General features: G+C 35.8%; 1 protein-coding gene across 6 annotated transcripts in view; it reads left to right on the forward strand.

The window, feature by feature from the left end:
• Positions 1–25766, forward strand: part of RFX3 (regulatory factor X3) — a 339201-nt gene that overhangs the window by 263225 nt on the left and 50210 nt on the right. For all 6 annotated transcript variants that reach the window (XM_061425414.1, XM_061425412.1, XM_061425410.1 and 3 more), the window contains 6 exons: positions 9516–9637; positions 11364–11476; positions 15523–15638; positions 16076–16230; positions 20185–20282; positions 23286–23435. In XM_061425414.1, coding sequence (XP_061281398.1) covers positions 9516–9637; positions 11364–11476; positions 15523–15638; positions 16076–16230; positions 20185–20282; positions 23286–23435 — 754 coding nt within the window. The remainder of the gene's footprint in view (positions 1–9515; positions 9638–11363; positions 11477–15522; positions 15639–16075; positions 16231–20184; positions 20283–23285; positions 23436–25766) is intronic.

Below are 25766 nucleotides of genomic sequence, written 5' to 3' on the forward strand. Positions count from 1 at the left end.
TGTGGAATAGAGTCAAGTGCTTTTGACAATGTGCTTTGCTGCATTTGATTCCTTCACGAAATACGTAACAATCAATGGTGCATATAGAATATGTCCATCACATCTAAAAGCGAATTCACAGAATCATGGAAAGAGCTGGAGCAAGGGGTCACCTAGTGCACCTAAAAGTGCAGTTTTCTTGATGAGAAAACTGAGGTCCCTAAGAGTAGGTGATATATCAACGATCATATAGAAACCAGGACAAGAACCCAGGCCTCTTAGCTTTGATCTTATAAGAATTCTTTCCCTAAAGAGGTAGTATAGCCCAGAGAGAAATGTACACATGTAATTAAAGTTTTACATATGAAATAAAGGGGAAGATTACAGTTGAGTATGTCCTAAATAAGTGAAGAAATGTGTCACTTCCTGACTCTGTGAACAATCTCTTCATAGCAATTGGATTCTGTGAAAAAAAGGCATTTTTGCTGCAGTGAGGGGAGGAAAATAGAGGCCAATTGAAAAGCAAGGCTAGTTGTGCTTTGGCTGTAGACAGATGTGAAAGCATGCATGTTCCTAAGGAGTGAGGGCAAAAACTTCTGTCATTAGAAGACCTTTCTTAATATAGTTTTGTAGACTAGTGAAAAGAATTCTATATTTAAAGGTTGGAAATAGGGATTTGAGTACAGGCTGCTTGGCACTTTGGTGTGTGTGACTGAACTTCCCTGAACCTCAGTTTTTTCATCTGCAAAATGGAAATTAATAATAATAATTGTTGTTGTTGTTGTTCAGTCGCCCAGTCATGTCTGACTCTTTGCAGTCCGATGGACTGTGGCATGCCAGGCCTCCCTGTCCCTCACCATCTCCCGGAGTTTGTCCAAGTTCACTTTCATTGCATTAGTGATGCCATCCAGCAGTCTCATCCTCTGACGCCTTCTTCTCCTCCTGCCCTTGATCTTTCCCAGCATCAGGGACTTTTCTAATCAGTCATTTGTTCATATCAGATGACCAAAATACTGGAGGTTCAGCTTCAACATCAGTCCTTCCAGTGAATATTCAGGGTTGATCCCCCTTAAGATTGACTGGTTTGATCTCCTGTGTCCAAGGGACTTTCAGGAATCTCCAGCACCACAGTTTGAAGGCATCAATTCTTTGGCATTCAGCCTTCTTTATAATCCAGCTGTCACAATCTTACATGATCACTGGAAAGACCATAGCCTTGACTCTACGGACCTTTGTTGGCAGAATAATGTCTCTGTTTTTCATCACACTGTCTAGATTTGTCATAACTTTCCTGCCAAGAAGCAGTCTTCTGATTTCATGGCTGCAGTCACCGTCTATCATTGTCTGCAGTGATTTTGGAGCCCAAGAAGAGGAAAGTGAAAGTTTCTCAGTCGTGTCCGACTCTTTGTGACCCCATGGACTATACAGTCCTTGGAATTCTCCAGGACAGAATACTGGAGTGGGTAGCCTTTCTCTTCTGAGGATCTTCCCAACCCAGGGATTAAACCCAGGTCTCCCACATTGCAGGCAGATTCTTTACCAGCTGAGCCACAAGGGAAGCCCAAGAATACTGGAGTGGGTAGCCTATCCCTTCCTCAGGGGATCTTCCCGACCCAGGAATTGAACCAGGGTCTCCTGTATTGCAGGCAGATTATTTACCAACTGAGCTATGAAGGAAGGGGAAATCTGTCACTAATTCCACCTTTTCTCTTTCTATTTGCCATGCAGTAATGAGGCCGGACGCCACAATCTTAGTGTTTTTATTTAGTCTTAAGCCAGCTCTTTCATTCTCCTCCTTCACCCTCATCAAGAGGCTCTTTAGTTCCTCTTCTCTTTCTGCCGTTAGAGTGGTAACCTTTGGACATCTGAGGTTGTTGATGTTTCTCCCACCTATCTTGATTCCAGCTTGTAACTCATCCAGCCTGGCATTTCTCATGATGTGCTCAGCATATAGATTAATCAAAGAAGGTGACAGCAAACAGCCCTGTCATGCTTCTTTCTCATTCTTGAACCACTCAGTTGTTCCATACAGGGTTCTAACTGTTGCTTCTTGATCTGCATACAGGTTTCTCAGAAAACAGGTGAGATGGTCTGGTATTCCCATCTCTCTAAGAGCTTTCCACAGTTTGTCATGACAGAGGTGCTGATGAACCTATTTCAGGGCAGGAATAACAACTCAGACATAGAGAACAGACCTATGGACACAGTGGGGGAAGGAGAAGGTGGACCAAACTGAGAAAGTAGCTTCGGAATACATATATTACTATGTGTAAAATAGACAGCTAGCAAGATGTTGCTGTGGAGCACAGGGAGCTCAGCCTGGTACTCTGACAACTAGAGGGGGGTATGGGAGGGAGATTCAAGAGGGAGGGGACATATGCACTCCTATGACTAATTCATGTAGATGTATGGCAGAAATGAACGCAACATTGTAAATCAATTATCCTCCAATTGAAAATATTTTTTTTAATTAAAAAAAAAACAAAACACAAAAGCACTCAACTCCTCCGCCTGCCCATTCTTCCTCCCTTCACCACCCCCTCCGTGGGCATTGATCCCCTGGGTGCTCCCCAACAAACTTCCAGGATACAATTCTCTGTCTCAAGATATGTTTCCTTCTTCTCTATAGCAAAGGGAAATATACTCAGTATTTTTAAATAACCTACAAGGGAAAAGATTCTGAAAACGAACTGTATTTTATATAATCGTTGAGCTGTACACCTGAAACTAGCATGATATTGTAAATCAACTATACTTCAATTTAAAAAAATTAAAGACTAAGGCTGTTTTGGAGAAGAATGAAGGTTGGAAATTGGGCAAGTTTGGCTTTCATTTCTTCACACCTCTGGGCCAGTGGTTTTCAACTGTGATTGATGTTAATGGTTTACAGTTCCTTTCCTGACCATAAATTCCCTGAGGTCATTACTGAGATAAGCATCTAGGACTGGTAAATTGCTCTGAGGCAGCTGAAGGTGGCAGGAGTCTTTAGTGAGAAGATGATCAGATGTCTGTGCGTTTGGCTTTTGGAAAAAAATAAGGAATCTTGACACTGAGGTATTTAATGTTTACTATACTGCTGCAGCAAGTCCCTAATGTAAATATATTTTCCACTGAAGATAGAATCGTAAATAATCACATTCAGTAATTATTAAGTATAGTAATTCATGTAAAGTTTGTTAATATTAATTCTTCTGATGAACATTTATTGAACTTGTGAAATGTTCATTTATATGCAAGATCTCATTTGGCAATTATATTGTTTGTTATTTACTGATAAGGAAACAGGCTTATTTAATTTTGCTTTATGCAAGAAGCTCACTAATTTATTTTTTCCAAGATAGAGCTTCAGATGCCCTTTTTTGTTTTTGTTACTATCTTGCAGTCAGGTGGAGTCATGTTGTCATTCTCCAAATAAAGGAAGAGTGGAAGCATTCCTCTAGGATCAGTTTAACAGAAAGGACCAGCTATACATAAAAGAAGTACCATAAAGGTGTCATACATATTTGTAACAAGAATATATCAGTTCTACATAGTTAAGCCTAAATTACCTACAATAGGAGAACTCAATGAAAGAATTCATGAGCTAAGGGAATTGTATTTGCTTCTTTCAACAGTGCATTTTCAGCACCTAGGAGAGCAGTGAGCATCATTTGTGAAATGAATAAAGGATCCACAGGCTTCTGTTTCAGCCAACAGCTTCAACCTCTTCCCTGCTTCTCCCACATTTCCTACTAAAACTGCTGCAATGAACTCAAATACTCCCATTTGAATTTAATTTTTCCTACTCTTCTTTCCCAATTATAGATGTAGAGCTAATGATGAGACAAATATAGAGCTACTAACAAAGATTGAAAAGTTGTAATAACTGTCATTAATCAGCAGGGTTGATGCTAGAAGTCAAGATAGAAACATTCAGTGTGACATCAAGAAGTCCATTACTATTCTGAAAAGATGGCACTCAACATTATTTTCTTCTGATCTGTTCATGTTTATATCATTTGATTTACTTCATACCTTAAGTCACCTAAGAATTTTCTGGGACAATTTTTCCAAAGGGAATGTCATGATTCCTGCAGAAAATTTTAACCTTTTGTCCCAGTTATGAGCTCAACATTTAGGTTTGCTCATGCAAATCAAATGATTTTGTACTCTCTATAGTTACAAGCATAATGATGACTCTAAATGCCTATACAGCTCAGATTTTACATCTTGCTTGTGCATTTTTCTCCTGGTTCAAAGATAGTTGTCCAAATGGTTCATTTAGTCTGTTGAAAATCCTTCTACCTGTTACATTAGTTGAATGTGATAGTAAATATATACCCTTCTTTGCCTTCCATTGAACTCCTTCAGTGTCTGTATGTGTGAAATTATTGACAGAATTAGATATTATTTTACAGTAGAGTTACAGCTGTCCAAGTTCTAAATAACAGCTATGACTAACCCCATGGGGGAAGATTCCTAATAATTTTCCAAGTTTCTTTGTTAGTGACAGGTTTCATGCATAATGCCCAGCTATTAAAGCATTAGAGTTTCTTTGATTTCTTAATCATTAACAACTTTAGCTCTGATTGCCCATGGAGTTGCAAGCTGTTAAAATTATCGTTTGGCTCTTACTAATTTTGAAACCAAGAGCTGTTTGTTCATTTGATGTAGCACAGGTCTTTATCAGAGCACACACAACTCAAGAGCACTAAGAATCTACTATAAGAAAGCCTATTATAAAATAATAAATTTGTAAAAATAAATGGGAGTAAAAGGAGAGAATTCTTAAACACTAAAGAGTTTTGTTTTTTGAAAGATTCAACAAATTTTTTTCAGTAGAAAACTTTTTTTTTTGGTAATTTTAGTATTTAAATAGAGATTATTTTATTTAGAAAAGATAGAGACATGGCTGGTTCTTGTTGATGTTTGAAAGAAAACAACAAAATTCTCTAAAGCAATTATCCTTCAATTAAAAAATAAATTAAAAAAAAAGGATAGGAAATCTGAAAGCTGTGTTTCAGTGCTGTAAGGTCACTTGAAATTCAACCAGAGCTAAGATAATGTTGGATTATCATGTAAGCCAACGGAATATTAAAGCATCCTGGAAAATTCTATGCATACGCAGCCTTTTCAAAGCTATGCCCCTACAATACTTTACCTATAGTAAAGTAGGTATTTGTTATCTAGGTTTTCTATTTGTTAAGATCAATTGATGGTCTGATACAGTGAAAGGTGTTACCTTGACCATTCATTCATACATTCATTTAATCATCCACCATCTATTCAGAGATAGTTATTTATATTCCAAATATAGTTTATTTTAAAAAATTGAGAAATGACTTATAAAAATGACTTTTCTGTAATGTTATGGTTCTATTTCTACATTTGACTGAATGAATTTATTATTGGGTAAAGATGCTCCTATAGACTAATTCTGTGAAGACTACCTAAGAAATATATGAGAAGCTAGTTAAAATAATAAATTCCTAATCCCTATTCTCAAAGATTTTGTTGGATAGATCTACGGTAAGCCTAGCATTTGAATTTTTTTGAAACCTACTCAAATACTGATCGGAGAAGGCAATGGCACCCCACTCCAGTACTCTTGCCTGGAAAATCCCATGGACGGAGGAGCATGGTGGGCTGCAGTCCGTGGGGTCGCTGAGGGTCAGACACGACTGAGCGACTTAACTTTCATTTTTCACTTTCATGCATTGTAGAAGGAAATGGCAACCCACTCCAGTGTTCTTGCTTGGAGAATCCCAGGGACGGGGGAGCCTGGTGGGCTGCCGTCTATGGGGTCACACAGAGTCGGACACGACTGAAGTGACTTAGCAGCAGTAGCAGCAGATACTGATATATAAATAGCTTTCAAAACTTAATATAATATCATCTATAACTATTTCTTCCAAGAAGAGTCAGTTACCACATGTATTTGTTTATCTTATGTTTAATGTGGCTATTCAACTTCCTATTAAACTCCCTCCTTCTCTGGGAAGCCCCAGTGCTCTCAAGTAATGGCAGGGATAGGATGTTATCCTTAGATAGGACATCAGAAAAATGAACATCCAGCTTTCCTCAGTTCAATATTTCTAATTTCTTGGGGTTTCTTTCTAAGTATTAATTTAGTACCAGGCAATACCTGGCATTTGGAAATGCCACTACTAGGAAAAGTCAGCACTGCCTGGAAGCTCTCTCTTATTTATAGGCCCGCACTCATACTGTTCTTGTATATGAGCTATAAATCTGCCCTTCCGATGTCATTCTTTTTTAATACTTACCTGTTTGGCCGCATCAGGTCTTAGTTGTAGCACGTGAGATCTTTTGTTGTGGTGCATGAACTCTGGCTGTGGCACACAGGCTCAGTGGTTGCAGTGGGCAAGCTCCAGAGTGCACAGGCTTTAGTAGTTGTGGACTGTGGGCTCTGAAGTGCTTTGAAGCATGCAGTCTCTGTAGTTGTGATGTGTGGGCTTTGTTGCTCCGTGGCATATGGAATCATAGGTTTCCTGACCAGTAATCGAACCCATGTCCTCTGCTTTGCAAGGTAGATTCTTAACCACTAGACCACCACAGAAATCTCTTTTGTCATTCTTTATGTTACAAAACCCTCCCAAACTTGTCTTCACAGCTTTTTCTAAAGAGATACAACATAAGCTTCTGGCATGTAGAGGTCCTATTACTGAGGCGAAGGGCTTCCCTGGTGGCTTTGACGGTGAAGAGTCTGCCTGCAATGTAGGAGACCTGGGTTTGATCCCCGAGTCAGGAAGATCTATCTCCTGGAGAGGGAATTGGTAACGCTCTCCAGTATTCTTGCCTAGTAAATCCCGTGGATGGAAGAGCCTGGTGGGCTACAGTTCACAGGTCACAAAGAGTCGGACACAACTGAGTGACTAACACTTTATTATTACCCAGGCAAGCAAAAATAGAAACACTTAGTGCATTTTCACCCAATCCATTCAATCCATCATTCACTTTGCAACCCTTACTCTATGGTTAGAATTAAACCTCCTATTGCCCAGTTTTGAATGTATTTTCTTTTTTTTTTCTTCACCTCTTCTTTATAAGATTTGTTCTTAAGTACTGACCTGAAGAAATTTCTCCAGAATTAACTTATTTCCTTTTTGTCTACAAGCTAATCTTAATGAATTTTTGAATCTCCTATATACTAGAATATACCTCTAATCAGTGCTTCTCACTCAATATCATTACTATTAAGTATAATCATTCATTAATTATAATGTATTGTGATTTGAGTGCTTATTAAAGATAACTCTCATCTTTCTGAGGAAGTAGCTCATTTTCCTTGCAGACTATAGGCTTGCTGAGCACTGTGTGCAAGTAAAAGATGACACAGCACGTGTACAATGTCTGTATGTCAGTCTGAGATGACTATATGTCATATCCTTTTATGGTCCTTGATATTTGTGCCTGCTAAACATCTGTAGTACACTAGATGCTGTGCAGGACAAAGGAAACTGATAAAGCATAGCTGGACAAAGTCTAATAATTACTCTCTCATCCTACATTGAAAATTAATATAATTGAAGACTATAGGAAATATTTCCATTTTGCTCTTCTCTAGAGTAAGTAATTCAAGTCCCTTTAACCACTTTTGTTTATTAACTCCGTGATCCCCAAACTCTATTACATAAATGAAGAAACATAGTTAAACAATTTTAGCTTCTTTTATTAGTGATATAAAATTTCATAGTTGAAAAAAGGAGGCTAAAATCAAATGAAACCTGGAATGGATCAATGAGGATAAAAGCTTCTCTAACTGTATTCCCTAAAGATAAAATCATTAAAGTCTTCTAGAACAGAATGGTTAGTAACTGCTCCCCCACAAAAGTACTCAAAGTTCTTGCCTCACAAAGGATTTTTTCTTTGCCGCTCTAAGATGATTCTTTAAGGAGGGGAAAAATCAGAAAAACATTCTTTTTTTTTTAATAAATGGCACTTCTAGCACACTACAGTACTAAACCATGTGTTATCTCTTGATGTGGCCCCAATTGAAAAGTACTTTCAGATGTTTTTTTCCATTATATAAAAGAATAGGCTTGAGTTCTTTTATATCATTAGAAAATAACAACCGACGTTTTGGTGTACAGGGTCATCACTAAAATGATAACAAGAATGAAGCGTGTTGTATCCTTTGTTCACCCTGTTCATCTTCTGACTTTAGTTTTGCTTTTCATATAGTTCTTTGTGAGATTCCTGTCACATAAAAAATACAAGTAAATGTCATTATGAGTGACTCTGCAGTTTTTCATGGAAGTTTCATTTATCTAAGTCATCATAGCATTCAAAGTTGAATTGCTTCCTAAGGCAACCTCAGCATTAGTTTGTCTGATGTTTCACCAGGTTCATTCATTTCCTATCTGTTGTCAGACTGTAGGCGTCTTTGAGTATATCTTGTTCATGTATTGGGGACATTGCTATTCACAATAACTTCATATTAACACACTATTAACAGTTAACTTATGGTATCAGTGTAAGAGTCAAGTATCTGGATGGTAAGACTATTAGGTGGTTCTGTTTATAAATATATTTAGAAATGGGGAGAAATGGAAGGACAAACATTATAAAGTACATAAGTGTAGATAATAAACTTATTGTAGATTTTAACATTTTATTACATTTATCTGTTTTTTTAAATTTCTAAAATGAATAAAAATATTTGAGATCTTAGAAACAGAAGAAATTATAGTTGCTGCTTATTTCTTATTTTATATTTGCTTATCTTAGGAGACTTACCTATGCATTTTTCCTATGGTATTTCTCTCCCAGGTGTCCTCCTTTCTTGCCTATGCTGTTGAAGCATATTTTTTATATTTTAACAGTATGGAAAGTTCTTGAGTTTAGATGACTAGGACCTAAAGATAAATACATAACTATAGGTGACTTTTATTCTTTTTACTTTTTAAAATTTGATGACTCAGGTTTATAGATGGATTTTTGCATGCGTTTTGCTACAAGCTGATGCTTATGGTCTTTATATTTGCAGATATGGACAGAAGTCAAGGGAGATTAATGTGTTGAGATGCATGGGAGGTTTTAGGTGATATGGAAAACAGTATGGTTGAGTTTTAGGCTGAACCACATTTTGGAGATATTAATTAAATAAAAGCCATTTTAAACATTTCTCGGGCCCAAACTCCTAGATTTTAATTCAGATTCACATCCCAATGTATTTAAAATGTTTCTCCCTTGATCCATTGGCCATTAAGAATTATGTTCAAATAGTGTATTAAAAGTATAATCATGGACTTCCTTACCACTGCTGTCCAAAGAAATATCTCATAACTCTTTCATTCTTAGCTAAATTTCTGAATTTTTGAAAATGGGTGCCCTTCCTAAGTGCTTCTCCTTTTTTCTTTTTACAATTTAAAAAATTTCCTCATCCTAACTTTATGAGACTATCAAGGAAGAAAATCTTTTACAATTATCATGAGACAGTTAAAGAAGATAAAATTGAATGCCTTGGGAGTTTTGTGTAGTACAAAAAAGCAAAGAATAATTTGGTTTATTTGTTTTTTCCCATCTAATATTTTTAGGTACAAGCCTATGCAGAAAGTGGATGGGGTTGCAGATGGTTTCACAGGAAGTGGTCAACAGACAGGCACATCTGTTGAGCAAACTGTAATTGCCCAAAGTCAACATCATCAACAGTTTTTAGGTATGTTAAGGTGTAATGTGTATTAGTTGTTATTGGAATTTTGAAAACAAGAGAACTACAGTAGTGTTTTATCCAAGTACAATGTCTATTACAGGTATTAATTACATAGATTTTTCGTGTGTGCTGAAACTATACACATTATGTGATAGTTCTAGTTCATTTCTACTTTTTTTGTGTCCGCTAGGCTTATTTTTAAAAATCTCAAGCTATGTAAAACTTTTAAATTCATATGAATTAAAGGCTCATTTCTGTGGAATTGTTTCCCGGAATTTGTATTAATTGGGCTTTTGTGATCAAAATTGTGTTGTAGTTTCAGTAGTATTAGTAACTTCAAGTGCCAGAAGCAGTTCTCATTTCCTATGTAAAAAGTTGCATATGCTACAATCTCAGATTAGAAAAAATTATAAACTTTTAAGTAATTTATTCTTTTAAATTGATCATAGTATTTCCTATTTTTGTAGTTTTCTAAATGGTATACATGTTTCTTGTTACTTAGGAGTTAAGGAAGTGGAACTTGAACATTTTGCATATTCCTGTAAAAGCTAAAAGTGCAAAATGCCATTTTGCACTTTAATTGACAGCTTTTCTAGGGATAAACATGCATAGTTTCGGTACAACAGATCAAAATTAGTAGAATGTATCGGATGTGTATGTGTGTGTATGTGTCTGTGTGTGTGTATATGTGTCTATGTGCGCTTTCTGACAAAGACAACTAAAATGTACTCTCAGGACAGAATAGCTGCTGAATTATGAGAACATTATGGTGCATTCACAAACTGGAGTCTTCAAGTATATTCTTATAGACATATGAGCTCTCAACAAGAATTTTTATGTTTCTTATTTTATGTTCTTATTTCAATTATAATCTTTAAAAAAAAAAAGCATATTTTGGATTACCTAGAAGACTAGAACGAATACTGTTCTGAAGATTTAGTTTCCACATTTGTATTTGAATTTATGATAAGGCTGGCACCAAAGTGTATTGCATTAATTGTCCAGAGCTAATGAGAAAAGAACAGACTTACTATGTAAATTACGGCTTCATCCCAAGGGAAGGCTCAATGATGTCCCAGTGCTCTGTGTGGAGGAAAGTTTCACAGCTTATTTGAATATAGAAACATAATGGGAGAACCAGCCACCATGAAGTATGTGTTGGTTGTCAAACTCAAAAGTTCCTGCACTGCAGCAGTCAATACCATATTCATGTCATGAAAGATTCAGTTATAGGACAGCATCATCATCTATCATATAAATTAACATTGTTAATTTAATGTTATTTTTTTAGGTTTCTTTATACTTAGTTTGTAGGTCTTTTGTTTTATGATTATATGAGAGGTATAAGCATAATGAGTTTAAAGCTAATGTATTTTATATACCTAAGTAACAAAATGATAAAAATAACTAAAATTGATACTGGCCAGCTCAAGGTATTTTTCTTATCATAGGGGTCCTGTATTGAGAGACACTGTGATATGTTATTTCCAGTATAATCATAGTGAAAATTTAGTTTCTCCAAAATTTTAAAACTATTCCCTCTATTCTTTTGTGCTGCTGCTGCTGTAACTTTGGTTTATAAAATACTAGTCCTTAAAATGCAAAGTCCTTACTTTTTGGACCTCTGACCTTTAATTTTTTTTCCTTTTTAGTCTGCCTAAATTTTCCTTCATTAGTCTTTAATTGGCACCATCCACAGTAACTTTTTTCCATTGTGTTGTCATGGTAACAGATGCATCTCGAGCACTTCCAGAGTTTGGAGAAGTTGAAATCTCTTCTCTGCCAGATGGTACTACCTTTGAGGATATCAAGTCACTGCAGAGTCTTTATCGAGAGCACTGTGAGGTAGGTCTTTTCAAAACATAGTATGGACACAAGCTAAGTTTTTCCAGACAACTGGCTAAAACAAATACTCCAATGTATTCCTAGAGGACAGATGAAGTTAGTTCATATTTCTTTGAACACTGATAAGCTGTTTTTTTCTTGTCTCAAACTGGAGAAGTGAAGCATGAAGGGGAGAATAAATTTTACTTTCCATCCTCTTAGCCTAGTCTGATACGAATCCTTTGATGAAGCAGTTCCACTTCTAGGTACTTATCCTAGAAAAATCCTTACATGTGGTTGAAGATATAAGTGTATAGGGAACTTGTTGCATTATGGTTTTTAATGCAAAAGATTGATTATAACTTCAGTATCTAACAGGGACTGAATAAATAAAATATGGTATAATCTATAGAGTTGAACACTATGCAACCATTAAACAGAATAGGCAACTCTAAATGTGCTTTTGTGGAACAAGCTCCAGGATTTATTTTTAAGAAAAATGCAAGACGTAAAACAGTGAGTATAGCATACTGTTGTTTTCATGAAAAAGAACATGCTGTATACATCTCTCCAGAAGAAAGAACAAAATATTAAAGCTGGTTGCCTTTGGGATCAAAACTGAGTTTAAGGAGTCAGGGGAAACAGGCTTAATTTTTTAATACACCCTTTTTAATCTTCTGAATTTTATACTGTAAATATGTATGTTTATCAAAAACTATTTTCTAGAAATGTTTAGGCATTCCTTCCAGGGATCATTGAGGCTCTAGTTTTGCTTGTTTCTTTTTGACCCTGAGTCTTCTCTTGGTGTTTTCCATCCCTCCTCCTACTTCCTTTCTTATTATCCCAGATCAGAATTGGATACGTTGTCTCCAGGAGGTGAATTCTCTCCAAGTCCACATATACTGGCCACTTACCTGGCAGAAAGAAGATAGCAGATTGCAATAGGAATTTTCTAAAGTATCCCTCCTTTTCAAAGAGGAACTGTTTAGAATTTAAGTAGCTTTATTCCAGGGCTATTTATGATCTACTTAGAAGTAAAAGATAATCCTTGGGCAGTCCTCCTGACTGCTGACGATGCAGTATGTAGTGAGAAGTCTCAGCTCATAGCATTCACAGGTTTTTTTTTTTCCTACTCCAGAAATAAGAACCGCTTGAGTGAATCTGAGTGCTTGTCAAGGGTGCTAGGTTATTAACAACCAAGGGCAAGTTCTCTCCTTATTAACAAATCATGTGCCATAAGTATTTTTCAACATGTCCCGCCAGTTTGTTCCCAACATTTCTTGTTATGATGAAAAACACTGTCCATTTCTCTTCCACTGCTGCACTTTTTCCAGTATTAGAGAATTTCTGGATGATCCTTACTTATCAAGGAAAAAAAAACTTCTCTTTTGCTTTCTATGTGAATATCATGTCTATTCAAAGGTTTATGTATAGATGCTCTAATCATTTTCTCATTGCTCTGTGTTCAGGTGAAACTCGCTTCAAGCAACCCAGCCTATACAAATATAATTTAGATTTTTTTTAAGTTTATCATATTATTCAAAATATAACTTGGGGAATGATTATTTACAACTCTAAAGAATATACACTAAAATCAATCTAAATGAAAAACTCCCCCAATAAAGATGAAAATATTATTTGGATTATAAAATTTTCATTAATTGTCAGGAATACTCTATATGAGGGCTTCCCAGGTGGCACTAGTGGTAAAGAGCCTGCCTGCCAATGCAGGAGACATTTGAGGCGTGTGTTCCATCCCTGGGTTGGGAAGGTCCCCTGGAGTAGGGTATGGCAATGCACTCCAGTATTCTTGCCTGGATAATCCCATGGCCAGAGGAACCTGGCAAGCTACAGTCCATAGGGCCACAGAGAATTGGATGCAACTTAGCGCATGCACACTGTATATGAAGAGAAAGGAACATTTATAGTAATTAATCTACATGGGAAATGGCAGTTCATAGAATGATCCTCATTTGTTTCAGAGTTACCAGTAGTCATGGCCACTCTCATGGAACATAAAGTCATCTATGAAAAGGAAGTCCCTAATTATTATTTCCTGTCACACTTCTAAACTTTTGATGGACAGGTACTTGGGTCTCAGATCCAGTCCTATAAATGGTTGTTTGCTTTAGGCTAGTGGCATTAGGATTATTTTAAACTATATTTGCCATACATTTTAGTCTGAACAAATTTAAAAGTGGGTGGACAGATGACAAAACGTTTTATTCATTTGTGAATGAGGCTGATACAAATGTCCTTTCAATAGAATTATTTGAGGTTATTTAATTTGAAGAGATACTTAATTTAAGGTGCACTGAATTTGTTACTTGCCTTATTTTATTTCATATTTCCTATTGTTTATGTTTTTAAGAAAGAGTAACATACCTATTTTGACTGTTATTTGGAATTCTCATAGTTGGTTTATCAAAGATACTTTGAAAGGATCACTAGTTACATAAGGAACAAATATAAGTTTCAATACAAGTTGCTCTAACAGTAATTTTTCCTTTCTATATATGCATAGTGTTCCTACATCAGTCTCATAACTAGAGACATATAAGGTATTAGATCAGATATTACTAGTTGCTCCATTAATAGATGTCTATCAGAAGAAGCCTAAGTTAGAATCTTTCAAGAAAGCAGGTATAATAATTTGCCTCCTGAGAAGGTTTTGGGTTTTGCTGGGAGCAGCCATATCTGGATGCCCTTTACTTTCAGGGCTTGCTTTTGCATTTTTATTGTTGCTGATATTAAAGGGTGAGGAGTGTGATATTAATTTGTCCCCTTCCCTTCATTTTCATCATCCAACTACTTGCAACATTTCCTTCTAGTTCCCAAAACATGCTCCCAAACAAATTTTACTTAATATTTGAATTGGTCTCAAAGTGTCTTTGTGTAGAACATTAGTTATTCTCTGTACCATGCACAAGGCCAGGTCTACACAAGTAGCACATACTCCAGCATTAGGAAGTCATGGTTTCCTCTTTCTTCTTTAAATGTTCAGATTGATTCTCTCAGTTGCTTCTTCTTGTCTCTTAGTTTCTGTGAATTTTGCAGATCTTGAAGGTGTTGTTTTACGTGTTTTTGTTCTCAATGCTGATGACATCAAACACATTATACTGAGGACTTGTCTTTTATACTCAAAATAATCACAGAATCACGTGATCTTTGCACAAATAGGTTATTTAGTTTTATGACTGCCTTTATCTGAAGGCAAATTTGCAGACTAATTGCAATGACAGGGTGAAATTAAATATGATCATCAAAAGCTAATGAAAGTGGCAAATTTTAGCATCATCGAAAAAAATATCTTGATGCAGCTGGAGATTTGAGAAAATTAAGCAGGAGAGGTGAGGCCCATGCCCTCAAGGTTAAAAAGGAGAGAGAGTCTTACAGCTTCTCTCTAAAGGGAGTGTGTGCAAAGAGGAATGAGAGGAAGCCACTGTGTGACCACAGAGAGGCTTTTTTTCTGCCAAGACAGGCACTACCCTTGGAAGGTCAGCCTAATTCTAGTTTCTGCCCCCAGCCTCTGCTTGGCTAGGAATGCTTCAGAAGCCATGGTCTGCAGCCCTAGGCCAAGCTAACTTAGCCCTAACTCCATCTGCCACGCACAGGCACCTCCACACCTTTATCTTTTGCCCTCTTTTAGGACCAGTGGACACAGTCCAGTGAAGGCTGATGTGACTCAAATCTATGTTCTGTGCCCATATGAATCTAACAAGAGTGGAGGCAACCAGGGAAGCAGTGGGTTAATGGGTGAAAGAAAGCGTAGGGAAGCAAGCATGATAATAGAAAAGAGGTAAAAATAAGGGTGGGGTGTGAGGTCATTCTGAGAGGAATACAAGTTACCCTTCTTAATCATTTATGTATGAGATATTTTCCTCCTTGTCTCTAGCTAATCTCTTTTGTGTTCCCATTTCCATTGGCAAAACTTAGTCTAGTTTCACTATGTCAGTTTATGAGCCCAAAAGTATCTTTACCTTTTAAGTCTTGTTACAGTATGTACTCCTCACACATCCCCATAAGTGATTTTGTAAGGTAATATCGATAACCATTTTGTTTTGTAGGCAATATTGGATGTTGTTGTGAATCTTCAGTTTAGCCTGATAGAAAAATTGTGGCAAACATTCTGGCGCTATTCTCCCTCAACTCCAGCTGACGGCACTACCATTACCGAGTCAAGGTCAGAATCAATATGCTTTTCCAATTCATTTTCATGGCTGAGTAGATGTCACAGCTAATAAATTAGAGATATGTATACCAGTTGTGAACCTTACCTGATAACCTTAATTGAAGAGATTGAAATAAACCACAAAGTACTCTCTTGAGGTTTCAGCGTGTGTATTATAGCTCCCATTTTTATTGATTTGGGGGACTGCGGTAGAACTATTTCATCCTCATGGGTTTAGTATCATATCTGCCTTTCATACTGTCAGAAAGTCTTAACGTGCATAGGCAGCTCCGGGGGAGTATTTTATATATCCAGCCGTATGGCACCAGGGCAGTGGTGGTATAGTTCTAACCTCAGTAATATTTGATAAACTAAAACTATTTTTAAAGTCCATTTTCTTTTTTATCCTCATTTGCCATCTATTCATTTGCTACATTTATTCACACCAGCAATCTGAGTGAAATAGAAAGTCGACTTCCGAAAGCAAAGCTGATAACTCTGTGCAAACATGAGTCTATCCTGAAATGGATGTGTAACTGTGACCATGGGATGTACCAGGCTTTGGTGGAGATTCTCATCCCCGACGTCCTTAGACCTATTCCTAGTAAGTTAAATGCAGACAAGTACGGATGCTTTTGTTCTCCTACATTCCACCCAGGAAGTTTCGGGTAGTGACGTTGCAAACTAGAGTGATTCTAATCTCATTTAAATTTGCCACATAGAAAACACGCAACACAGAGTATTGCATGAAAGCAGCCTAGAGCAACACTGTAGTTAAAAGGGAAAAATTCTGTTTTTCAATCTTTCATTTTCTTTTTGACGAAGAAAGACAACCTAAAGATGTGACAGCCCTGATGACTAATTGCAAGAACACTCCCAGGTCAGTCAGCCAGTGTGAAAATCATTCAACCCAAGGACACAGTGTCCTTCATAAAACCCCTAATTTTTGAAATCTGTGATTGCTAGACCAGCCTCTTTCACGGTTGCTTTTGATTTGAAATGAATTTATCTTGGTTTCTACTGAAGTTAAATTTCTTTTAAAAGCATTTACTTTGTCACCGACATCATGTTAAAAACTACAAATGCAGTTTCCACTAACAGTAATGGTTAACTGGCATTTTGAGAGAAAAATCTATGTAACTGCAAGAGCATTTTATTCCCGCCATGAAGCAAATAGGAATTACGTAGATAAGTTACATTACTTTTTTAAGTGATAGCTTTTTTTTTAAGCTACTCTGTTGCAAACAAAGCTATTTTTTTTTTTGCAAGTGTCAGTCTAAAAGCCACTATGGATACATATGTTGGAAGCAGTTGAAAAGATTTTAGGCCTACATCTTTATGAGCACATACTAGTAAACTTAACCTTTAGAGAAATGGAACAGAATTGCTACTCTACAGTGACATTAATAAAGTAAAACAATCTTTTAGCTTGTAAAATTAGCAACTGTGTACTTCAAGTACACTGTTCACAGTAAATTTGTATTAAAGTATTCCAGAAAATATTAACATAGGGATTTAGTAAGAAAAGGTGAAGATTTAACATTTGTATGTTTATACTTTCTTTTTAAAAATACGGTAGAGTGGAAGATATGTATGTTTCCCACCACCTAAAAAAGTATGCTTAGATGTACATTTATATATAATATCAGTGAACACACACATAAACATACATAAATATGTACACAAATTAGTTTTTTAAAAATTCAGCTGCCATAGTCTCACGTTGTTATAAATTGCTAATATCTTCTCTACTGCACCAACTGACAGTTGGTGTCCTGACTAAAGATTGATTAAAAGTGACATTGTCATGGAAAATTTCAACATGTAAATTCTCTACTGATTTATGTTCCAGAATCTGATTTTCCTTGTTTTTGTCTTACTCCCTGTGCTCTGAGTAATAATCTCTAGAGATGTTTAAGAAAAGTTGCATAGGGTAGCTCATTAGCCTATGACATCTTGCCACCAACATAAATTTCTCTCATGAGATATAAGAAAAAAATGCCAGTGAGCACCTTCTTTGAGGCAAATCAACAACATCAGTATTCGTTAAACAATTCTAAAATCTGTTGCTTCTATGTTAGCATCACAAGACTAACTTGTAAATTCAGCAGTTACCTAACATGAACCATGTATCAAGTTTAGATGGTTTTAAGCCCCATAATTTTTAAGTACACGATACACATGACCTTTGTTTTTCACAAATTTTTGTTTGAAAAACATTTTATTCTGTCTCTGCATTCAGAGAACTCAAATTCAGGAATTTTTATATAAGTACAGTTTTATAGTTTCTCTGAAATTACAAGATACATTAATGTGCCACCCTACCAAGTAAATTTGGAATTTTAATTCCTGTTCTATAATAAGATTTAACAAAAGTAAAGCTTAAAATATAGTTTAAATCACAGTCTTCTGATTGTATGCATTTTTTGTATTAATCATAAGCAGGCTGAGACAAGTTAGTTTTAGAATAGCTTTAAATTTCTAACCATCCATTCATGAGAAAAAGTTGTCAATCTGCACAATTTAATCTGACATGAATCCCTATAGAGAGAACAAACTTAATTTTATTTCTGAAAATTTTATTTTCCTGGCTACTAGTACTTCACTCTACCATTTACTGTCCAGATGGGATTCCTTTTTTTAGCCAAAAAAAAAAAAAAGTTTGCATATCACACTAATTTAAAGTCAGCTTGAAGCTACTATACTCTAAAATACATTTATCTGAAAAAGGAAAAAATAAAGTGAAGTGTAAAAAAATTGTGTAAGAACTCAACTGGTAGCACTTAAATGTACAAATTATGATTTCAGTTAAAGATGACCCAAAATGTCATATAATACAAAAAAGTAAAAACTAAAAATCATTTGAGATATAAAACATAATGTTTTTATTTTATAACCTCCCTAGCATTAAATTTGTTTAGATAAAAGAAGACCCATATTAAAAATTTTAAAGTAGCTTTTCCCAGTTCTTGGTTTTTTCAGATTAAATAATTATTAATTAGAGAAAAATACATAATACAGATAATCAAGCTGAATCTTGAACAAAGTTTTACTGACTTTCAAAAAGGGTCTTTAATTTTTTTTCACTCTTTTTCATTTCCATTCATGCCTGCCCTCCATGGTTCTAGTACATAATACAGCAGAAAAATATTTTTCTTTCTTTTTTCTTTTTGACTAATATGGGAAGCTTTGGAAATTTCAAAAACTTAGCTCTCAAGAAATTTCCAACTCAGGGTTTCCAATGGATGATTCTCATGTTTAAAATCTGCACTACTTGAGTATTTTTCCAAAAAAAGATAGCCATTTAAATCTTTTTTGTCATTTTACCACTTAAATAAACAACTTTTTAAAATTAGTTATTTTATTATTGGATCAGTATAATTTATATCTGATGCAAGCAATTTGAGTAAGCTAAATTATGTCTAACTCTGCTTTAACAAAAGTAATAAAGATGCATGTCAGACTATTTTGAGCACAGAAGAAAAATGAGGGAATTTGATCCCATCATTAATACTCTTGGGAGCCTTGGGTAAAAATGTGACTTCTCTGTCTCTTATCATGGACTACCAACTGCACTACCTACCCGCATCATAGGGAACCCACAAGGATCTGCTTTGTGTTCTGGGTGCTTCAGACATTTATTAAATGTCTTAAACTACTCCCTATACCGTGTAGCCTTGGGCACAGATGAAATGAAATGCTCTGACTGAATTACTTGTTGAACAAGAGAAGAATTCTGTTTCCTATCTCAGTAAGGGATCTCAGTAAGCAGATCCCTTAGAATAAAATAATCATAGTCACCCCTGATACTGGAAAATGCTTCCAATTGTTTTATGACCACCATAAAAGTTGCTCTCATGGGACCTATACTTACTTAGGTTTTAACAGAGATGCAAGGAATATGGAACAGACTATTTTAGGAATATCTTAAGAATATTGGTCTCTATGACAGCAGTTTTATCACAGTAATCTTTTATCGCTACCTGCCAGTGAGATGGAGAATAGTTATCCAGAATATCAAGTCAGGCAATTTTAATTTTACCTTACTTTTCAACAACAGTGAGAGATAACTACTCTAATTGACATGTTCCAATGTAACGAGATGCATAGAGAAAGAAAGCTTTGCATTATTTTCTTTCTAGCTAAAGAAATGAAAATAAGAGCTTGAAAAAAGTCACCAGATTTCTAAAGACAATACTTAGCCTTTGAGCAAAAAGATGTTTTTGAAAAGAGTATTTTGTCTAAGATAGAAAATTCCATACGTATATTCACAACTGGTATATGTTGTTATAAGCAAAAAACGCTTGAATGTTTTCATTTCCCAGTGAAGTGTCATAAGTATCTGGGAACAAAATAGCTTTAAGACAAAAAAAGCCCACGATATAATATTTGGATTCTTTCATAGTTAGGAATAATGTTAAATAAAGTCTTGTTAATGAGGATAAGTTCTGTCTTGTGCTATTTCAAATGCTATGGTTGTATGTTTTCCCTTATTCTAGCATAAAGATTAATGTTCTTTGGTATTTGTTTCGTTCTGCTTCTCTTCTTTAACATTTAGGTGCCTTGACCCAAGCCATTCGAAATTTTGCAAAAAGCCTTGAAGGTTGGCTTTCCAATGCCATGAACAATATTCCACAAAGAATGATACAAACCAAGGTACACTTTCATGTCCTTGCCTTTTCTTTTGTGTTTAGGAAATGGTCATGAACTATGAATTTTAAATTTGTCCTATCAAATGATGTTATGTGAAATATAGCATTGATTTTTATATTTGTATTTTATAACCATGTGGCAAAGAACTTCACAAGATATGTTGTTTGATAATACTCCTTTCAGAGAGACTAGAGAAGCATTGTAGGTGTGGTATATTTATCAGCCCTTTTCTAAAGTGTATATTTCAGGTTGCTTAATTTCAAATATTGAAAAGAATAGCCTAGAATGTGCAAATAATTTCCATTTGAATGAGTTTTAGATTTTTTTAAGTCCCCTACTATACTCATATTCTGAATGCTCATGTGAAATAATAACCATTTTGCTTTTCAGGATGTTTTGTTTTTAACACTGGAGAATGCTTTTGTGAATCAAGTAATCATTTCTTAAAGAGAACCGTTATCTCATAGTTGAGTATATTACAGGAATATGGATTATTTAGCTGGAGATATGAATTCTATTCTTCACTTTTTCCCCTACTAACCATGTTACTTTAGATTAACCTGTGAACACACTTGACAGATTGGACTGATTCTGTCCAAACTTTGATAACAAAAATCACATTTGTGGCCTTTTGTCGGGAACTGTATCTCCTGTCAGACTCCAACAATGTGCCTTGGCTGTCAGTTTGAAAATGTAGCTGAAGCTCTTGTAGCTGACAAGTCTGTGATAGCACAAGTAACTCTCAGTTCTTCCTGTTTTGGCTTAAGGTTTGCAATAACACATTCTATCTCTAAAACATACTGAAGGTCACATTTCAAGGACATGTCCACCTTAGATTGTTGCTTGATTGAGCTGTGCTGTCAATATAGTAGGGTTAACCACATGTGGCTATTTACATTTAAATTTAGTTAAATTGCATTAACATTTTAGTTCCTCAGTCACACTAGCTACATTTCAAGTGCATCTTAACCCATGTGACTAGTGGGTACAATATTAGGTAACACATATGTAGAGCATTTCCATCATTGCAGAAATGATTCCATCCGTGGCAGTTCTGTTCTAGAGTGCCACATTGAGGTGAGAAAGTAAAGGAGATGCTCTTTGATTAAGATAATCAGAGGAATGCTTTCCAACTTGCAAAGTCAGTCATAGTCATAACAATACTTTCAAACAACTGAAAGCATCTCCTACCCCAGTATCATCAAGTGGTTGTGATAGCAATCCAGCTGCACTATTGGTCATCTCATTGATCTCCAGAATTGATTTGGGTGGTTTCCCTTGGTGAAAGATGTCTTCTGCTACTCCTCTCTCAAGGATGTGCAGCCTTTTTTCAGCTGAGCATTCAGTCAACAAAGATGATCCAGCTGGACAGTAGAAACAGCATAATGAGAATGTGACTGGAAGTTGTTATCAAAATGCCTGGATTCATATCCCACCTCTGTACTTTAGTTTCTCTGTAGTCTTGAGTAAGATAGTTAACCTCCCTAAGGTAGAACATGTGTCTAATGGGATGTTTATGAGAATTGAACATGGTAATATATGTTAGACATTTAACACAATGCTGGCACATAATATGTACTTGATTAGTACAAACCTCAGAGATGGGAAAATGTGAAATATTCTCTCTGAGGATATGTGGATGTCCCCAAGCTCCACATGGTCCTAAAACATCTCAGTATCAAGACAGGGCATCGTTGTCTTGTGGAACATCTATTCCCACTCAGCCAAATGACTGTTCAATCAGTTGCTTGTTTATATACCCACAGTGATTTAATGGGATTCCATCTATTCCTGTAAATACATTAAAATCCTCATCAGATCTGCTATGGAAGTAACAAATTTTCATGAGATCATGACATTTAGATATTTATTTAGACTTTTTTTGTCATTATCTTTGCTATCTTTCAACATAACCTGATTTGTTCAGGGTTTCAGCAGGAAATAAAAGGTGTATCCAAAGAGAAGAATAATTGAAGAAAGTTTAATAAGGGTCTGTTTCTAAATGTGTAAACAGAGCTAAGAAAACCGAGGACTAGCATTAGTAGGGGAAGCCTGCCCATCCCTAGGTCTGAATGGGAGAGAAGCAATTATGGCATCAGGAGCTCTTCTCCTCCACGCAGGACTGTGGCCTTAGGAAGGAGAGGGCAGAGGTTGTGAGGGAATAAATACTTTGACCACTTTCTTCTGTCCTTCAGTCCCTTACCAGTGCCTCTCATTGACCAAATCCAACTGGAAGCCCAAGGACAAGGCAGGCAGTTAATGCAATTTTTTCCGTTTAGTCTTCCCGGGCACAGAGCAGAAGGGGGAAGGATAGAAAGTACATTTCAGAGGGCAAACAGGGATTTTTCTGGATAACCCTTTTATAAACATCCAGATTCTGAAAAAAAAAAAAAAGAGTTCTTCTTGTTGCCTGTGTCTGAGAAGTTTATTAGCTATCTATTTGCTAATACAGGCTTTGAGTTCTCCTATTTCACCTCAAAATTGACCACCCTTATTTCACCTCTATAAAATAAAGATTAAAAGAGTGAATCTGAATGATAATGCTGTGAAAAGTATATTTTTTAATCCAGATAAAAAGTGGGACTGGACAGTTTGGTTTTCCAAATAAAAGGAAATTTTTTTTTTATTTGCTTAGTTTGTAGCTGACTGTCACACTGAGAATAAGAAATGAAAATCAACATTTTCCCTAATTTCCTAGACTAAATCATTTCTTGCTGATGATGAGTAGCTACTTGCAAGACCAGTTTAATTAATGGTGCACTCAGATGTCTAAGAATGTGGGAGTTTGTTTTAGCCTTGACCTCAACCTACTGAAAAGGAAAATAATACTTGGTTTAGAGGTTTAAATGCTATAATTTACAAGTAAACTGTCTCACCAAATGAATTTGAAATAAGTATCAGAGAGAAGCATTTAAAATTTGGCAAGGGAATAAAGATTTGAAAATTGCAGTGGTTTCTTTTATTGGAGGAGAAAAGAAATCCCAATTTAATTGGATTTCTTTACAGGTTGCAGCTGTAAGTGCCTTTGCCCAGACTCTGCGAAGATACACGTCGCTCAATCACCTGGCCCAGGCAGCTCGTGCAGTGCTTCAGAACACTTCTCAGATCAACCAGATGCTCAATGACCTCAACCGTGTCGACTTTGCCAATGTCCAGGTACTCTGTTTTCTTTCAAAACAGATCTTTTAATGAAAGGTATCCAATGTTTTTCTTCTTAATTAGGATCATCATATTTCTTTTCCAAAGTTACATCAATTCATAGGCACATCTAGATTCACAATGTCCTGAAAGAGGAGAGTTTTACTCAGCTATCGGAGAAGGCAATGGCACCCACTCCAGTACTCTTGCCTGGAAAATCCCATGGACGGAGGAGTCTGGTAGGCTGCAGTCCATGGGGTCGCTAGGAGTCGGACACGACTAAGCGACTTCACTTTCACTTTTCACTTTCATGCATTGGAGAAGGAAATGGCAACCCACTCCAGTGTTCTTGCCTGGAGAATCCCAGGAATGGGGGAGCCTGGTGGGCTGCCGTCTATGGGGTTGCATAGAGTCGGACACGACTGAAGTGACTTAGCATTAGCATTAGCATTACTCAGCTATAACTTTACTGCTCCTCTGTTTTGTGGTTAAAGCCTGGGAAGATTTTTAGTGCTAGACTACAACATATGTCACCAGGGTTTGCTGAATGATTAATAGAGTAAGGACAACCACGGTCATTGAAGATTGGTAGGCAAGAGTCAAAGCTATGGTAGTTGTGTGTGGATGTGAGAGTTGGACCATAAAGAAAGCTGAGCACCAAAGAATTGATACTTTTGAACTATGGTGTTGGAGAAGACTCTTGAGAGTCCCTTGGACTGCAAGAAGATCCAACCAGTCCATTCTAAAGGAAATCAGTCCTGAATATTCATTGAAAGGACTGATGCTGAAGCTGAAGCTCCAATACTTTGGCCACCTGATGCGAAAAATTGACTCACTGGAAAAGACCTTGATGCTGGGAAAGATTGAAGGCAGGAAGAAAAGAGGACAACAGAGGATGAGATGGTTGGATGGCATCACCAACTCAATGGACATGAGTTTCAGCAAACTCCAGGAGATAGTGGATGATGGGGAAGCCTGGTGTGCTGCAATCCATGGGGTTGCAAAGAATCAGACATGACTTAGCAACTGAACAGCAACAACATACACTAAAATAGGTATTATCAAAAAGACGAATAATAGCAAATGTTAATGAGGATGTGGGGAAATGGGAACCATTATACAGTAGTAATTGGACTGTAAAGTGCTACATCCACTTTTAAAGCAGTATGGCAGTTTCTTAAAAGGTTAAACATAGAGTTACCATATGATTTGGCAGTTTCACTCCTAGGTACATACCAAGAAAAATGAAAACACATCCACCTAAAAACTTGTTCTTGGATATTACAGCAGCATTATTCATATTAGCCACATTAAAGTGGGAACAACCCAGATGTCCATTAACTGATGACTATATAGACAAAACATGGCATTTCACACAATTAAATGTTATCAGACAATAAAAAGAAATGAAGTTCTGTTCTGATACATCCTACAAGACAGGTGAACATTACACTAACTGAAAGAAACCAGATACAAAGGACCTTATATTGCAAGATTCCAGTTATATTAAAAGAGCAGAATAAGCAGATCTATAGAGACACACAGTAAATTCGTGGTTACCTAGGTCCTGTAGACTAGGTGATTGGGATATAATAGATAAGGAATATGTCATTTCTTCTTTAAGAAATGAATACATTTTAAAATTAATTGTGGTGATAGATGTACTACTCTGTGAATATACTGAGAGAAGCTATTGAATTATATACTTTTATTGAATGAATTGTTTGCTATATGAATTACATCTCAATAAAACTGTGTTAAAAAACAATAGCATTACTCAAAGATAAACTATTTCTCCATTTCCTACAAATTTTAATCTACAATTCTGGGCTCATTTTATCATTGAAAATAAAAGTAATATTTGGGCTTGATTAATTTTAGGGCTAGGATTTAGAAGTTAAGTTCATTCTAACTTTGATGAATTTGATTTGGTCTTCTAATGTGCATAGTTTTTCTTAAATCTATATAAACATTTGTTTATATATATGTGTATATATATATACACAAACATACATACATACACATACAAATTCATAATCTCCATAAGAACAAACTCATGTTTACAAATCCATTAACTTTACATATTTCAGTGGAATTTACATTACCTGATTTTAGTGGGAATATTAAGAGCTCATACAGTATTGTCTTAAAATGTATACTATAATGTTAATTTCAAATCTTCATTCAGAAAAGATATGTTTAAAAGTACCTTAAGAAAAGTTGAAATGGTAAGGAAACTTCTAGTCTCAAAAAGTAATATAAGTTTAATAACAAAAAACATATTTAAGACTGATTCCTGATAAGATCTGAGAAAGATTTTAAATTTTCTGTTAACATTATTTTCATTTG

This window comes from Bos javanicus, chromosome 8 (genome assembly GCF_032452875.1).
Source record: "Bos javanicus breed banteng chromosome 8, ARS-OSU_banteng_1.0, whole genome shotgun sequence".
Lineage (NCBI taxonomy): Eukaryota > Metazoa > Chordata > Mammalia > Artiodactyla > Bovidae > Bos > Bos javanicus.